The sequence below is a fragment of the Boleophthalmus pectinirostris genome, unplaced genomic scaffold, assembly GCF_026225935.1.
Source record: "Boleophthalmus pectinirostris isolate CB_2022bp ecotype Guang Dong unplaced genomic scaffold, ASM2622593v1 HiC_scaffold_3, whole genome shotgun sequence".
Lineage (NCBI taxonomy): Eukaryota > Metazoa > Chordata > Actinopteri > Gobiiformes > Gobiidae > Boleophthalmus > Boleophthalmus pectinirostris.
The window spans coordinates 8,733,961-8,753,011 of record NW_026571299.1 but is presented as its reverse complement, the minus strand read 5'-3'; the positions used below and the strand labels follow the sequence as shown (position 1 = coordinate 8,753,011).

The window sequence follows — 19,051 nt, the reverse complement described above, 5'->3', positions numbered from 1 at the left end:
TAAAGCTAAAAGGAAAATTGTATCAGGTTTTTATAAATACAGATTTGGGGCCTAAAACATGAACGTGACATATCGTTCTGTTTCCATGACAACAGCTGTGCGGTTTCAAAAACATTCCCCATTTAGCGAACGTTAACTAACTTAATTAAAGATTTTTCAAGACTTTATTTAAAGATTTTTTTAAGACTTTAATTCAAGATTTTGGACATTGGTGAGTAGTTAAAGTGAGTCTATTTTATTTACTGTTACTGTTTTATCAGTAAATACAATATAACGACAATAGCACATATAATTCTGTTACCAGGAGCTAATGCTGGCTAGCCACTATTAGCATTAGCATTAGCATTGTAACTGTAAACTAACGACAGGGTTAATTAAGCTAAGTTTACATTAGCTATTTTATTTCAAATGTCGGTTGCATTTAACTATCTTAATGTTAGCCTACATTTTCTTTAGTTTTTCTTTAGTTGGTTTGGATCAGATTCTCACTGCACATTTGGTAAATCAGTTGACTGTAAAAAGTAAACAAATACCCGTGTACGCACAATGAGCACACACGCTGGACAAAACTGACACTGGGCTTTGATACACGTGAATAAGAAGAAGAAAATTATGAAGTATAGGGGTGGCACGGTTCATGGAAAAAAAATTATATAATAAAAAACAGTTCCCGGCTTGCGCACTGTAGCCTCGTGCCCGTATGTGTCCTGTTTCTGTTTTGGCACAAAAGAAGAGGTGTGGAGGACGGGGTGCTGCGCAAATGGCAAGTGCCGCCCGGAGATGGAGGCAGTGTTGGGGAGTAACGGACAGTGTTGGGAAGGTTACTTTTAAAATGTAATCCCCTACAGATTACAGATTACACACCCCAAAATGTAGTTTGTAACGTAATCCATTAAATTACTTAAAGTGAGTAACGTAATCGGATTACTTTGGATTACTTGATATTGTCATGTTTTTTTAAACGACATGAATGTAGCAACCACATCCTGAAAATTCTTGTTTGTTGTCTTAAAATTGTCTGAGCCCAAGTCTCCATGAATAAGCAACTGTTTACTGTAGAGAAACAAAGACCAGGAAATCTTAATATAAGAGGTTTTGTCTGTTTAAAGACAGTAACAAGATCAGCTTTTCCTTCACCATATTAAAAAATATTATTGATAGAGAAATTATTTTTTATATAAGATCACCTTAAATTATGTCAACCTACTGTTAGGTGTCATGTTGTTTAGACCTGGTTTAGTCCTGGTTTAGTCCTGATTTTTAGACCTGGTTTACTCCTGATTTTAGACCTGGTTTAAACCAGGTCTAGACCAGGTCTTTAGTTCTGGTTTAGTCGTGGTTTAGTCCTAGTTTAAACCTGGTTCAGTCCTGCTTTAGTCCTGGTTTAGTCCTGGATTAGTTCTGGTTTAGTCCTGGTGTTAGTTCTGGTTTAGAGGCGCACAGGAGGAAGCGCGGTTTACGCGAGAAAACACGTTCCACACGCGGCGCACGAGACGGCGGGGTCCGCGCTGTAACTACGGAAGGAGACGTGGTCCGCGGGTTCTCAGGTTGATGACGATGATGAAGGTGTGTGTGTGTGTTTGTGTGTGTTTGTGTGCACGTCCACTCATGTCGCAGGTCACTATAGGACAGTAGTGCAGATATTATGAGTCTATGCAGGTTGTTTTCACCAGTGCCAGTAGCTCCTGTTTCACATTTAAGTTGTAGGCGATTTTATATTTGTTTTTTTTATATATATATCTCACATCGGGAGAAGAATTTCCAAGACACAAATGCGTTTTTACCAATGCACTGCTGCTTCCACTGTGTGACTGACACCGCCAACTTTAACATGACGTTTACGTCGCTCTTATTGCGCGCGTTTTGTTTGGGTTTCCGGCAATGAGTGGAATTACCTAAATAAAAAAAATTATAAATGGAATGTAGCACAAAATGTGAAAACAGGAAAATACCGCCTTGTAATCCACTTATTTCAGCAAAGTAACTGTAATCCAATTACCACTCATTGAAACAGTAACTGTAACGGAATACAGTTACTCATAATTTGTACTCTGATTACGTAACGGCGGTACATGTAATCCGTTACTCCCCAACACTGGTAACGGATTACATGTACCTGAGTTACGTAATCAGAGTACAAATTATGAGTAACTGTATTCAGTTACAGTTACTGTTTCAGTGAGTGGTAATTGGATTACAGTTACTTTGTTGAAATAAATGGATTACACGGTGGTATTTTCCTGTTTTTCGGTAATTCCACTCATTGCCGGAAACTAAACTAGATCTAAACCAGGTCTAAACCATGACTAAAACCAGGACTAAAACTAGACCTAAACTAGACCTAAACTTGACCTAAAACCAGGTCTAAACTAGACCTAAATTAGATTTAAACTAGACCTAAACCAGGTCTAACCCAGGACTAAAACCAGGTCGAAACTAGACCTAAATTAGACCCAAACCAGGTCTAAACCAGGACTAAAACCAGGTCTAAACAAGATCTAAACTAGATCTAAACTAGACCTAAATTAGACCTAAATTAGACCAAAATTAGAACTAAACGAGGTCTAAACCAGGACTAAAACCAGGTCTAAACTAGATCTAAACTAGACCTAAATTAGACCTAAAACAGGTCTAAACCAGGACTAAAACAGGATTTAACAGGACTAAAAAACATCTTATGTAATGATATCCTTGTCTTTGCTTCTTTACAGAAAATCAAGTAATCCGAAGTATTCAGATTACGTTACTCACTTTAAGTAAATTAACGGATTACGTTACAAACTACATTTTGGTGTGTGTAATCTGTAATCTGTAGGGGAATACATTTTAAAAGTCACCTTCCCAACACTGGATGGAGGATGCGCCAGTGTCATTACCTTGCGAAACCACAGCCGCCCCTCAACGCAAAAGCGGCTCCACCGACAGCTGCAGCAGGACGTACACGCGCAGATGCAGTTTTTACGAAATACGCATACAGTGGAGCCAGGCCCTTAAACTTGCAGCCAAGTATTCAAGTATCCCGACTTCTGAGGAGGGTTAGGAAGGTGGTAACATTTTTTCACCGAAGCACAACAGCTGCCTATGTCCAATAATAATGTGCTTAAAGTCAAGTCAAATTCAGTTTGTGTATGATTACATTACTGACTATAATTTTATAACTTTTTGAAAATTAAATTGTGGATAATTAAGTTAACATAGCCTATGATGACGTATATTTCTGGAGATTAAAGATTAAAAAGAAAAAATGACAACAAGAACCGTACCAAACAGAAAACCATGACCTTAAACCGCATTACGAACCGAACCGTGAATTTTGTGAATCGTGCCACCCCTAATGAAGTAGCATATGCTCTATTACTAAAATATGTGTTGATGTTTTGTTTTAGGAGTGTGAAAATGCAGAAAGGTAAAGCACCTGCCAGTCAGGACGCTGATGCTACAGGTAACACAAAATCTAACAACTATTTATTCTTTTGAGAACATTTGTACAAACTGGAACAATAACAGAATTTTAGCATGATATATTGCTACAGAGAAATATAACACTAAACGATAATATTGAAACTACTTTATGCCACTGAAACAATTACAATAATGCAAGGTAATCCCAGTAAAACGTTTTTGAATAAATAGAATCATTAAAAGGCCTGAACTGAAACAACTTAAAAACAGAATGAACCAATAGTTAACCAGCAGCTCAAATCTTATAACCAGTGTTGGGGAGTAACAGATTACATGTACCAGAGTTACGTAATCAGAGTACAAATTATGAGTAACTGTATTCAGTTACAGTTACTGTTTCAGTGAGTGGTAATTAGATTACAGTTACTTGGTTGAAATAAATGGATTACACAGAAGTATTTTCCTGTTTTCACATTTTGGGCTATAGCCCCCTTCTTTTTTTTTTTTCTCGGTAATTCCATTCCATTGCCAGACACGAAACCAGGTCTAAACCAGGTCTAAACCAGGTCTAAAACCAGGTCTAAAACCAGGTCCAAACCAGGTCCAAACCAGGTCCAAACCACGTCTAAAACCACGTCTAAACCAGATCTAAACCAGGTCTAAATTAGGACTAAACCAGGACTAAAACCAGGTATAAACCAGGTCTAAACCAGGTCTAAAACCAGGTCTAAACCAGATCTAAACCAGGACTAAACCAAGACTAAACCAGGACTAAACTAGGACTAAACCAAGACTAAACCAGGACTAAACTAGGACTAAACCAAGACTAAACCAGGACTAAACCAAGACTAAACCAGGACTAAACCAAGACTAAACCAGGACTAAACCAAGACTAAACCAGGTATAAACCAGGTCTAAACCAGGTCTAAAACCAGGTCTAAACCAGATCTAAACCAGGACTAAACCAAGACTAAACCAGGACTAAACCAAGACTAAACCAGATCTAAACCAGGACTAAACCAAGACTAAACCAGGATTGCAGTGAATTGCTTCACGCCGCACAGACCTACATCAGAGTATCAGTGTTTTCAGGCATCCACACAGTGCTGGATCTGTACTTGGATGAATTAGTGGGAGCTGGCGGCACCAGATCATTCCATCTCTGGAGCCGTTTTCCATTGGATTAGTGTGAAAGAACACTGCATCCACAACCAAAACAACTGGAATACGTATTAGTGTGGACGGGGCCTAAATTGATTTATGTCCAGACTTTAATCTATATGGATGGTCCTTCTAATATTATGTCCCAAGCTTTGAATACAACCATCCTTTTGGGTAAATATCACCTTCACAAATGTAAATGGAAAAATTGTAAACCTTCTGTGACTTGTTTTAAAAATGAATTGAAGAACTATTTATCGTCTTTAAAAACTATGAGCCAAACTAACGAGTGTCTCCTCTGTATAATACTCCCTACGAACAATGAACACAACCCCAGCCCCTTTTGGAAAAGAACTTTAACCCTTTTATGGACAATGAACTATTTTCCCACTTGGACAATGAACTTATCTTTATGCCTTGACTATATGTTTACTTAATCACATATGAATTCAGATAACCCCTGCAATATGAAATGTATTCTCTGTGCTTATTTACTTACTTATTTAACTTTTATTATTCTCTGCTTGACCCTGTCAGTGGCATTAGAGTGTTATGTATTTTTTGTTATTGCCCAACTTGTGTCTTGTATATTTGAAGTTACTTATTAATTTAAAAAACAAAAAGTATAAATTGATTTTCAAAACGGGAAGGCAATTTGACTTTTAATCATATCTGTATAAATGTGTGCAGAGGAGCAGAGAGAGCAGTACACCAAACTGCGTTCCAGACTTAGGCAGCTGGAGACAGAAAGAGAAGTCCAAAGACGCCAGGCCCAGAACCAGATCTGGAAACAGGAGTAAACTCTTGCAACAACAACAGTTCAACAACAGCACTGCACTACACACAGTCATCACTGATACAGACTTTGTGTCTGAGTCCCTGTTTAGAGAAGATTAAATCATTGTTGTGGGGCGACTTATCTTTGGTTAACAAGCTAGCTAAGCTCTGCACAGTCACAGCAATAACATAGAAACTACCTCCATTTTGCTGTGTATAGCTAAATTGAGCTCAAAAATAGCTCCATGGACAAAAATGACCCCATAGAAAACAAAGAAAGACACTTCGACTGTTAGCTCATCACTCAGTGCAACTTTGCAATAACGGGTAAACTGATGGTCCAATTCTTTTATTTTAACTTTTCAAATAAAGAAAAATATTAAAACCTGTCATAGTGATACTATAAACTTTAAACACAGTCCTTGTGCTGAGTCCGTGCTGTGTGGGTGCCTCGTGTTTTTCAGGCAGGAGATAGAGAGGCTGGTGTTGGAGCAGGACAGACTGAAGAGGGAGCTGAGCATGAGGAACGGAGGTATCGAGCAGAACTGCGAGCAGGAGACTGCGGACAAACTGCAGGAGCTCATGCAGCACTGCACCAGCATCGACCAAGAGCTGGAGTCAGAGGCCCAGAAGCAAAAGGACCTCAACAAACAGGTCTGTCTTTCTCATGGGCTTTTAACTCATACTATGCAACGACGTCATTTAGGGGTGTTCTGTGTCTAATGGTGGAAGGTTTAGTGACACAATACACACATTTGCATATAACCTGATTTTCAAAATAAAAAACTGGGACATTGCTGGTTTGGGTTGGTAATATTAAAATTGTGAGACAAGTGTGTAATTAAGGAAAACTGTTATTCGCTCTGCACTAATGTGAGTCAGTATAGTCACATTTTCTTTGTGTTTTGGTCATTTTTAAGCAGCTTTTCTGTATTTTACTGGGGCAAGTGACCGATACGATGCATAACTCGATACATAGGCCACGATACAAGGCGCATCTTGATACAGTGAGCTTTCGATTCGATACGATATATTTCAAATTTATTCAATACAGTTCAATAAAAAGTATCATGGCTCTGATACTAAAAGTCTTTGTCAAGCCATTTCTTGTGCGAAATTCATACAAAACACAAACATTTTAATCATCAAAACAGTGAAAATGTGAAATGTGTCACATAAATGAGTTTTTCTCTACTAAACAAGTAACAAAACTGTAGCACTGTAACAAAAAAATTCAGTAAAATATACCAAAAAATAATATGTATCGTCAGACTCAAGGCAATGCGCACCCCTATTCAATACGCTATATTTTAAACTGATTTGGAATTGTTAAATAAAAAAATAATCTGCTCACCCAAACATTAGCAATAACTACCAGAAAGTTTTAAGATAGTCTGAAACTCAAGAAAAAAAAGAAAAGAAAAAAAAGATTTAAACACACAGTTTCAGGAGTCTGGGATGAATGAAATCAACAAAAAGCGAGAGTGACTAAACTGAAAAAACTGCTAGGTAGGTTGTGTCTACTGTTATTTGAGAGGACCGTGTGTAAAAATAATCCTACCTGTTGTAGCGTTTCCTAAGTCAGTTCTTTCTGGTCAGACTGTGTTAAGGTAAAGCTTATATATTAAAGTCTGATTTGAGTAACAGAGCTTCAGACAGAGCAGTGCCTATGGTTAGTATCACAGTAAAATCTTTATGACATGAGCTGCAAAGTATCGATAATGTGTCCAACTCAACTGAATCGAAATTGCAATTAGAATAGGTTGCGTGTATGTCATTCTGTAATTTTTCTATTTTTTGATTACGAAAAAGACAACATGACGTAATTATTAACATTTTGATTATTAAAATGGTTTGTTTTATGATGTTAACGGCTATGGCACCGGCGACATTCTGAAACTCCGGGATAAAACTGTGGGAGATTCAGTGTTTTTGAGAGAAATATCCAAACACATGTGACAAATGTTAGGGTTTGTTATTTATCGAGAATGACCGTTTGCGCGCGTGCAGTGTTGGGGAGTAACAGATTACATGTACCAGAGTTACGTAATCAGAGTACAAATTGTTTAATGAGTGGTAATTAGATTACAGTTACTTTGTTGAAATAAATGGATTACATTGCGGTATTTTTCCTGTTTTCATATTTTGGGCTATATCCCCCCCCCTTTTTTTTTTTTCTCACTCATTGCCAGACACTGAACCAGGTCCAAACCAGGTCTAAACCAGGTCTAAACCAGGTCTAAAACCAGGTCTAAACCAGGTCTAAAACCAGGTCTAAACCAGGTCTAAAACCAGGTCTAAACCAGGACTAAACCAGGACTAAAACCAGGTCTAAACCAAGTAATCCAAAGTATTCAGATTACATTACTCACTTTAAGTAATTTAATGGATTACGTTACAAACTATATTTTGGAGGTATGTAATCTGTAATCTGTAGGGGAATACATTTTAAAAGTAACCTTCCCAACAATGCGCGCGTGTGTGTGTGTGTGGTGTGCAGATCTCGGACTTGCAGCCGATGTTGTTGGATCTGAGGAAAGACAAAGAAGACGCGCAGAGGTCCAGGAGGAAGAACATCAAGCAACGGCGCATCCTGGAGGACAAAGTGCACCGGGTCAGTGCACACAGCTCCACTCACTCTCAAAAAACATGAAATGAATATGTCATGGAGTTTAGCAAATTCATTGAAAGTTTTGGAAAAGTTATGGAATTTTAGTATGTCTTTTACACAACTACAGCGTTCTGCTAAGTTATGATTAGACTACTATGATTATTTCTGAACATTTGCGCCTTTTGTTTAAAAGAGACGACAATAAATACACTGACAGGATTTTGAATGTTAAAAAACTATAATATCAAACCATAAGGTGAGTGGAAAGGGTTAACATTTCATATTTAGCCCTAAAAGTCTGATCAGTTCTACACATGTAGGTGCCATAAAATCATGGAAAAGTCATGGAAATGTTTTGAAATTTTGTCAGTGAAAACGAGTGGGAACCCTGTAAATAAAATGTCAAATGGAGCTTAAAAACTACTGCTTCGTGACATCACTAAGTGGCACAGAGCATTTTGAGCTTTGGAGATGTAGACAGACTAATAATAAAGAGTTACTCAAACATGTGTGAAAACAAAAAAATCAAAACAAAACAACTCCAGGTCTGTTTTTGACGAGATAACAACATTATAACATGACTTAAAGCTCACTAGAGTCAGTTTTGTGTAATAAACATACAGTGTCTTGCATTTACTTAGTTACAGGTGTTTTAATGTTTAAAGAACATAGCAAAAACATTCTTAACTGTAAGTGAAGTCGCCTCTCCACAGATCTGACCTGCCACCTGGCCTGGTGGTTCAGTCTGCTTGTCTCCATGAAAATAGAATAGTCAAGGTCCATGCGTTATTGTGGATATACAATGTACGTAAAGAAATATAATCTTTTTATGCTGTTGTTTTGTATTTAGGTAACACTTTATAATAACAACACCTTATTTAGCCTTAATAAAGCATGAACAATGGCTTAATTAATAATGAAGAAAGACTTAATTAATAATTATTCCTGCTTAGTAACTGCTTACTTACACCTTAATTAGCACTTGCACTTAATTTGCCTGTGCTGTAAATAGTTACTCGTAATTATTTCATACTTAATTACTCATGAACTAACCATTTGAGCATTTATTAATCATTAGTAAGCTATGAGAGAATGATTTACTAATAATGCCATGCAATGATAATTCAAGTGAAGACGAATTATGCTTTATTAAGCATTTACTAAGCGTGAATCATTATTAATTAAGTCTTTGTTCATTATTAATTAAGTCTTTGTTCATTATTAATTAAGTCTTTGTTCATGCTTTATTATGGCTAAGTAAGGTGTAGTTATTATAAAGTGTTACCTGTATTTGTTGTGGGTCTTGCTCTTTGTTTTTGTGTTTTGTTTTTATGTTGATTATTTTATTTGGTTAAATGTTATATTCAGTTTTTCTTTAATAAAAAAAAAAAGAAAAAGAAAAAAAAGAAATATTATCTTCATGGAGACGAGCAGATGGCGAACCCTAGACTAGAAAAGTTTCACAGTGCAGCTTTAAAGTACCTGTTGTGTACAAAAACAAGACAAACGCAAACTTTATTGATCCACATTTGAAATTACAATATCTTACAAATTACAATAAAATAGCTCGTTATAATAACAAAGAGTGACTAAATGGTGATAAACCTTTAAATAAATAAAGCAAATGTGAAATAAGGTTAAAAAAAACAAAACAAACAATTTAACTAATTTATAAATATATAAAAGTAATTTGAAACATTTTTAGGCTAATATACAAGAGGTGGAACAAGGACATACAAAGCCAAGTTAAAGTGGTGGCTCTGACGTGATACTGGTTCCATTCGATCTGTTAATTTCTGTGATCGAGACCCCCGTTATCCTCCGTCTTTAGACAGATCTGATATTCTGCCCCCTACAGGCCACGACAAAGTTTAACGAGCAGGTGAGCAGGAACAGTGAGCTGCGGAAGGAGATACAGACCGTGATTGGAGACATGGCGCGCTGGCAGGCTATGATCAAGAGCAAGAAGAAGGTCAGACACACTACGGACACACTCACTCCTACTAATTGTTTTTCTAAGCTCAAAACTGAAAACTCTGTTTGCCTAATTTATCCAGTTTCTCTCATTGAGCCTCAAGACTGTTGGAATTACACACAGTTGATGTTTTTCTTATAGGTCATTTATATCTACTACAGGCTGCCGAAAGAAAAACAAAACTAAATTCATTTAAACAACACCTTTTTGTGAGCATGTGATTATCCGTTTAGGAGTTAGATTTTCGGCAAAAAGGTGAGAGTGACAATAATTGAGGGAACAGTGCAGATCAGCTCACCCGTCGTAGTTCCAGCTCAGATTGTATGTAGTCTTCTTGAGTTACAGAGCAGTGCCTCCAGTAAGCTTCACCCTCCTCTCTCTCTGTTATCAGTGAGTATCAGTGTGGTTTAACCTGCCTGCGCCCAGTGCTCCTCACTCTACACTTATACACAAGAAGAGCGGAATTCGTCCCAAAGCGTTTGCATTTTTCACCACACATTTTCTACAGTATTGATACTTTGCAGCTGATGATGTCAATATTACCCGGTTGGTGTGATGCCGAAAAGTGACAACTGAAAGCACTACACAGTTGAAGCTCTGTTACTCAAATTAGGCTTTAATCTGATCTTTGTTTTAACACAGTCTGAAAAATCTCTCACACATAAGGTGACCGGATGTCCCTCGTTTACTCGGGACAGTTCCACTTTTGAGTCCTGTGTACCCTGTCCCAGCAGATTTATACAGAACCAGTGATTTGTCCCAGTTTTGTACAAGAAATGTCCTAGGTGCCCTTATTTTTGACCAATTTGATCCCTACCTACAATAAAGAGAGGCATAAATTGTCGTCTGGTTCGGTAAAATACAGAAAAGCTGTTTAAAAATGACCAAAACATAAAGAAAATGTGACTATACTGACTCACAAGTCGTACATAAATCACGAATGAGCAGATTTTTCCTTAATTACGCACTCGTTTCACAGTTATATTATTACAAAGCACCACAAACCGGCAGTGTCCAGTTCTTAATTTTGAAAACCTCATCAGCTTACTCATTCTCGCCTTTTTGCTGAAAATGAAACTCCTAAACTGGACCATGAACGCCCGCACTGATCACAGGTTCCTGAAAATGTGCTGTTTAAATCCATTTTGTGTTTTCTCTTGAGTTTTTTCTTGAATTTGCGTTGTGTCACCATGGTAACTACTGAACATTCCCCCCATACAGACACATGTAAAACGCCCCAGCCTGATGTCACTTCAGAATATTAGTTGTTATATAATGTGTTTTTCAGGAGGCCCTTGAGCTTCGAGAGGCGATAAAAACTACCACTGATGAGTATCTTGCTGCGTGTGAAGCCAGGTAAAAATATGATCCTGTAAAGTTGTGTTACTGATTTATTTAGTACATAAACAAAACATAGTTACACCTTTAAAGAGTGGGAATTTTACTTCTATGGGTGTAGTGGACCAAACAAAAAGGCAAAGACAGGGTATAAAAATAAGTTTAAATTTAATAAATAAATTAAAAAAATAATTTAACAAAGGCTCAAATTAGGTAAATAATTAACAAAAAGCCGGGTCCGTCCAACTGGGGCAACTTAAATCAAACTGAACAGAACAAAACTAACCCGACCAGACAAAGAACAGGGGAGTTTAAATACATGAGGGTCAAATAAAACTGAACACAAGAGGGGGGAATTTACACTAAATCATTGACTAAAACTACTAACTTAATTAAAGTAACAAAAAGGGGAATAATTATAATACAGAAAATAATAAGTGATAATAAAGTAACCTTAAACAAACTCATTTAGCAAAACTAACTAAATAGTGCTCCTCTTTGTTCGTCGTGGATGGTTTTTGCCAAGGGTCGTCTGTCTGGCCACTCAAATAAAAAAAGAACAAGTGTAAGTAATAATTCAGACTTATATTAATTGTATTAATATGTACATTAATATAATATAGTTAATATACTTTTAAATTATATAACTTATATTATTAGTCTTTATCTTATCTGATCTTTTATCATATGATCCCCCTTGGACTTTCAGGTCCTCAGGTTCCAGGTTTAATTTAGCTTTTAATTGAAACTAATTTCATATAGGTGGCACGGTGCCTCACAGCAAGAAGGTTCTGGGTTCGATCCCCGGTTTGTCTAGGCCTTTCTGTGTGGAGTTTGCATGCTTCTCCCAGCGTCTGGGTGGGAAATTAGCACTGATGCATCTCTCCTGTTAAGGTTAATGTAAAAATTGTGCACTGTCCCTGTCTCAAATAAATGATATGAATTTAGTTATTATTATTACATTTGTTTAAAATTAAATTATTATTATTTTACTTAGTCTTCATCTAATTTTAGCTCTCCATTTTTAATTTAGTTTTTACTATAATCTTTAGGAGCTTTAAGTTTTATGTTTTTTGTCTAAATTGTTATATATGTGGAAGAAACAATGGGTTGGGGGTGGGGTTCCTGTTGTTTTGTGCTACTTTTCAAATGTATGAAAAGTGCTGTACAAATAAAGTTTGATTGACTGATTGAAAACCACACTGTAATAATGTTTTAAACTGCAGCGTTCGGTCTCACCAGAAGAGTGCAGAAATGAGAGAGACGCTCGCGAAGGAGCGGACGGACTATGACACCGAGATGCAGAGACTTCAACTCGTCGACAACTACGAGGACGCCCTGACACACTTCATCTCGACCAAACAAGACGGGAGAGAGCCCAGCCACGGACACAGACAGGGTACACTGGGCTTCAGATGATTTATGCCACGGGTCATTTAGGGGTGGAGGTGCTCTGCATGTATGTGTATGGCAGAATGTTCACACCAGTTATGATAGTTTAAGATTGTCTGAAAACTCAAGAAACATACAAAATGGGTTTTAAAATGTGCCGTGCATTTTCAGGAGCTTAAATGGGAACTTCTGTTACACAAACTCATAATCAGTGTTGGGAAGGTGACTTTTAAAATGTATTCCCCTACAGATTACAGATTACAGATTACATACCCCAAAATGTAGTTTGTAACGTAATCCATTAAATTACTTAAAGTGAGTAACGTAATCTGAAAACTTTGGATTACTTGTTTTGCTGTAGAGAAGCAAAGACGAGGAAATCTTCACATAAGATGTTTTGTCTGATAAAAGAAAAAAAAAAAACAGACTTTACTTAACTAAATAAAAAATATTATTGTTAGAAGAAGAGGAGACACAGTCCATGCAGCCTGATTTAGTCCTGTTAAATCCTGTTTTAGACCTGGTTTTAGACCTGGATTTAGACCTGGTTTTAGTCCTGGTTTAGATCTGGTTTAGACCTGGTTATAGTCCTAGTTTAGTCCCAGTTTAGACCTGGTTTTATTCCTGGTTTAGTCCTGGTTTGGACCTGGTTTAGACCTGGTTTAAACCCGGTTTAGTCCTGGTTTAGACCTGGTTTTAGTACTAGTTTAGTCTTGGTTTAGACCTAGTTTAGACCTGGTTTAGACCTGGTTTAGACCTGGTTTAGACCTAGTTTAGACCTGGTTTTAGACCTGGTTTTAGACCTGGTTTGGACCTGGTTTGGACCTGGTTTAGACCTGGTTCAGTGTCCGGCAATGAGTGGAATTACCAGAAAAAAGAAAAAAAAAAAAGAGAGATCCATTTATTTCAACAAAGTAACTGTAATCCAATTACCACTCACTGAAACAGTAACTGTAACTGAATACAGTTACTCATAATTTGTACTCTGATTATGTAACTCTGGTACATGTAATCTGTTACTCCCCAACACTGCTCATAATCCTTACAACAACTAGCATGCTAACTGTAAACTTCCTGATACTCAGACAACAAATCACTTTATAATCAGATGCAGACAGCTCACGGTGGATTTATTTTAACCTCCAGAGCTGCTAGAGCAATATATAAGACAAATGCGCAGAACAAAACAGGCGCAGGGTTGTTACGTTTTGTGTTTCGTTCCCGACAGTGACGAAGACGAAGGAGACGAAGGAAAGCCCGGAGGAAGTGCTCGATCGGATCCGCTCCGTGACGGGAGAGGAGAACGTGGACAACTGTGGTAATTTTTACACTGAAATAACACAACTTACTTAATAGCAATGGACAAAATGTATTTATTTTACTCATGTAGTCGAAGTATTATGTTTAATGAGCAGTGTTGTGGAGTAACAGATTACATGTACCAGAGTTACATAATCAGAATACAACTGTATTCAGTTACAGCTACTGTTTCAGTGAGTGGTAATTGGATTGCAGTTACTTTGCTGAAATAAATGGATTACGTGGTGGTATTTTCCTGTTTTCACATTTTGGTTTATATCCCTTATTTATTTATTTATTTATTTGGTAATTCCACTCATTGTCGGACACTAAACCAGGACTAAAACTAGGTCTAAACTAGATCTAAACCAGGTCTAAACCAGGACTAAAACTAGGTCTAAACTAGATCTAAACCAATCTAAACTAGGACTCAAACTAGGTCTAAACTAGATCTAAACCAGGTCTAAACCAGGACTAAAACTAGGTCTAAACTAGATCTAAACCAGGTCTAAACCTGGACTAAACCAGGACTAAATCAGGTCTAAACTAGATCTAAACCAGGTCTAAACTAAATCTAAACCAGGTCTAAACTAGATTTAAACCAGGTCTAAACCAGGACTAAACCAGGATTAAAACCAGGTCTAAACTAGATCTAAAGCAGGTCTAAACTAGATCTAAAGCAGGTCTAAACTAGATCTAAACCAGGACTAAAACCAAGTCTAAACTAGATCTAAACCAGACCTAAACCAAGACTAAATCTGGATTAAAACCAGGTCTATGCCAGGTCTAAACCAGGTCTAAACTAGGTCTAAACCAGGTCTAAAACAGGATTTAACAGGATTTAATCATGCTGCGCGGACCGTGTCGCCTCCTCGTCTATCAATAATAGGAGCCGGAAGAGCCTCCTGGAGAACTTCCTATTTGGCACATGGCGGCTACAGTGTTAGATCTGTCCACTCATATATACAGTCTATGGTTGTATGAAAGTGATGATGATAATGATGATGTATAGAAAATGTCTCATAAAAAAGTTGTGTAATCATATTGTGTCTAAATGTGTGTGTTTACATCCAATATCCAAATTTTATGTTAGCTACTTTTAAACTCTTTGAGTTATCTGACCAGCTGCATGTGATGTTTATAATTTGTTTTACCCATATTGTTGATGTATTTCAGCAGGATCATTTAAAAAAAAAAAAAAAAACATGTTTTTGGAGGAACATTAAGTATTACATGTGAATATTACAGTGAAATTGCAAGAAAACAACCAAACTGGGTCATTTTTGACCCACTTATTCATCTAAGGGTTAATTTGGGTAGGTCTTACAGGTTTGTAACTAGCACCATTTGATTCCCTGACCCTGAAAATGTGGGTTTAGCAGTTAAAATCAACATTTCAATTTATTCAGAGGCTGAGATATTCCAAAAAGTGTTTTTTGGTGGCCATTTAAAAAAAAATCCAATATGGCCACCATAAAGACATGTGGGAAAATGCAAACATTGATTTTCTGACTCCATATACTATAACCTTTCCAAAAATATATAGGTTAGCAAATCCCCAAAAAATTCCCACAAAAGTATATAAGGAACCGGACTATATGTAATCTGTAATCTGTAGGGGAATACATTTTAAAAGTCACCTTCCCATCACTGTTAATGAGTAAGTTCTACTATATCAAAGTTTTACAATTGCTACTCACAAACTCAGAAATACTAAGTAATACCAAAGTCCTTCTAGATACGTCCTGGAACTCGGTGGCTACGCATTTGAGCCAAAACAAAAAAAATATATCACTGGTGGTTGTACAAATAGAATAAGTTTGCATTATGTCATATTCACGTGTTCGTTTATGTGTTCATTTAAATCTCGTCTCACCACAAAGTATCTGTTACAGCTGAGGACCACATCGTCACCGTCTTCAAATCTGTGAACGAACAGAACAACGAGATCGCGTTGAGCGACGGCATCGAGCAGGTGAGAAGAAAATACCATTACGTAGAAAAGGATGGCACCAGGTCTGTCCTAATTTGTGCGATGTGTGCGGACGTTCAGGTCCAGGCGGAGCTGGAGAAGTTCGAGGTGAGGAGTCAGGAGAGGAAGCAGAGGCACAGAGTCAAAATTGCGGAGCTCTCCAAGCAGCTGGAGGAGGTGGAGGAAAGAACGGCGCACTATGAAGAACAGGCCAGGGTCAAAAGTGACATCCTGGAACGCCTCAAAACAGGTCATAGATTGTGTGATTTTTTTTATATTTTTGTTTTGACTTAGACTTAAGGCCCGTTCAGACCAGAGTGTCAAGGTGTCCAGTTTATATACAAAGTCAATGTGGACGCGCGTCTAGGGTGTCCGGCGTTTTTGTGGCGTGAATTTGGCATCAACATGTCTTGAGCGTTCTGGCATCGACACTCAGGGCGTCGGTGTCAGAAGTTGAAAATGCTGAACTTTTCACTTCAGACGCACCACGTCAACCAATCAGGGACGAGTATCCAGAGACGTAGTGACATTATTATCAGGAAGAAAGAGAAAGACCCGAGAACCAAAACGGGAGCCACAAACATTAGCGGAATATAAATATATACGCCACAATACGTGAGGACTACACCAGAACTAGACCAGGACTAAACCGGGACTAAACCAGGACTAAACCAGGATCAGACCAGGACTAGACCAGAACTAGATCAAGACTGGACCAGGTCTGGACCAGGACTAAACCAGAACTAGACCAGGAATAGACCAGGACTGATCTAGTGTCATTAGCGGAGGGACCGGGCACTTGTTTCCAGGGCAACGGAAGTGCGTCAAGTATTTTTCTCCCGTCCAAATAGAGGCGTCTTGGGCGTTTTTTGATGCTTTGGTCTGAACAGGACAAATCAAATTTTATTGATTCACAAAGGAAATTACTTGGACACAAAAGCTCACACATTTCTGTTGTAGTATATTTGTAGGGAGTATTATCTGTTACATAAGGGTGAGTTGTTATACACTTGTAGGGAGTATTATCTGTTACATAAGGGTGAGTTGTTGTACACTTGTAGGGAGTATTATCTGTTAAGTAACATTGAGTTGTTGTACAGTTGTAGGGAGTATTATCTGTTACATAAGTGTGAGTTGTTGTACAGTTGTAGGGAGTATTATCTGTTACATAAGGGTGAGTTGTTGTACAGTTGCAGGGAGTATTATCTGTTACATAAGGGTGAGTTGTTGTACAGTTGTAGGGAGTATTATCTCTTACATAATGTGAGTTGTAAGTAAGTTTTGTTTTTTGTCTTGATTTTCGTGTCAGAGTTTGATGTTTGGTGATGGTATTTTTCTCAGGGCTGAGCTCCATCTCCTCGAAGATCGACTGTGACAAGGGTGAGGACGACTTCAGCTCGCTTATGGGGGCCGTGGACCAGAGGACCAATGAGATGCTCACCATAAAGGCCTGGCTGGACAAAGAGCGTGAGAGCCATTAACAACCTGACACTAGAACCAGAATATTTGAGCAATAAACGTGAGGATTTTGAAGCAAGCAACCACATGTGTGTACAGACTTCTCACTGACTATGGTTCATAATGTTCAGACTTTTTTTTTTCTTTTTACATGTATCTAACAAAAAAAAAGCACCATCAATAATTCATACTAGGCAGTGTGGGTGAAGTCAGTGTCTTGCCTAATGACACAACAACAGTTTGCACTCGACTAGAGACACTGCCGCCCCCTTGTGGTGCCTCTGTGGTCTTGCATCCAAATAATCAGGCCCAGCTTTGCTTCAAATGAGATAAAGGGGTTATTGTCGACTTCTTTATTATAGAAAACATCATAGGAAAGTTTAAATATTTATTTTTGTGACGTGACCCCTTTCCAAGATGCACTAGTAGGCTTAAAAAAGTAGAAAATTTTATTTGATTATAATTAAGATGCCATAGTAATGGAGGGCAGGGGTCTATATAATTCTATGGGAGATTCACTGTTTTGGCTTAAAAAGAACAGAAAACTACATTACCCATGATCCTTTGCTCCATTTCAGCACAGACTACATGAAGAAATAACTTATAAGCACTTTTAAATCGTAGTTATTTGGGTTAAGTCTTGTTAAGGCATTTTAAAAGGAAAAAATAGTGTATCCATAATTTTGTTAACCTCCAGAAAATATCGTAATAAAGATCGTACCGTGAGATTCACAGTTTTGGAAAGAAACTCATCATTATTTGTTGTAAGGAGTATTATCTATTACATAAAAGTGAGTTGTTGTAAAATTGTAGGGCGTATTAGCTGTTACCTAAGGGTGAGTCGTACAGTTGTAGGGAGTATTATCTGTTACGTAAGGGTGAGTCGTTGTATAGTTGTAGGGAGTATTATCTGTTACATAAGGGTGAGTTGTTGTACAGTTGTAGGGAGTATTATCTGTTACATAACGGTGAGTTGTTGTACAGTTGTAAGGAGTATTATCTGTTACATAAGGGTGAGTTGTTGGACAGTTGTAGGGAGTATTATCTGTTACATTAAAGGCAAGTTGTTATACAGTTGTAGGGAGTATTATCTGTTACACAAGAGTGGGTTGTTGGACAGTTGTAGGGAGTATTATCTGTTACCTAAGGGTGAGTTGTTGTACAGTTGTAGGGAGTATTATCTGTTACATAACGGTGAGTTGTTGTACAGTTGTAAGGAGTATTATCTGTTACATAAGGGTGAGTTGTTGTACAGTTGTAAGGAGTATTATCTGTTACATTAAAGGTAAGTTGTTATACAGTTGTAGGGAGTATTATCTGTTACACAAGAGTGGGTTGTTGGACAGTTGGAGGGAGTATTATCTGTTACCTAAGGGTGAGTCGTTGTACAGTTGTAGGGAGTATTATTTGTTACATAACGGTGAGTTGTTGTACAGTTGTAAGGAGTATTATCTGCTACATAAGGGTGAGTTGTTGGACAGTTGTAGGGAGTATTATCTGTTACATTAAAGGTAAGTTGTTGTAGGGAGTATTATCATCATCTCACTTTTTATTTATTTATCTTGAGCTTCGAGTCAGTTTTGAAGTTTACTATCTTTCTTCAACATTTTCTTTTTTTTTTCGTTTTATTTGTGGAATTTCTTGAGTCTTCACGCGGCCGAGTGTG

At 37.5% G+C, this 19,051-nt stretch overlaps 1 protein-coding gene across 1 annotated transcript; it reads left to right on the top strand.

Annotated features, from left to right (window-relative positions):
• The first annotated feature begins 108 nt into the window (after positions 1-108).
• On the top strand, positions 109-17,408 carry LOC129410956 (outer dynein arm-docking complex subunit 1-like). The gene is made up of 12 exons (XM_055160099.1): positions 109-211; positions 3,387-3,442; positions 5,254-5,359; positions 5,805-5,994; positions 7,841-7,954; positions 9,810-9,923; positions 11,215-11,282; positions 12,491-12,663; positions 13,885-13,974; positions 15,851-15,930; positions 16,009-16,177; positions 17,269-17,408. The coding sequence occupies exons 2-12, from the start codon at positions 3,397-3,399 to the stop codon at positions 17,406-17,408; spliced, it is 1,290 nt and encodes a 429-aa protein (XP_055016074.1). The 5' UTR covers positions 109-211; positions 3,387-3,396.
• Positions 17,409-19,051: the final 1,643 nt, after the last annotated feature.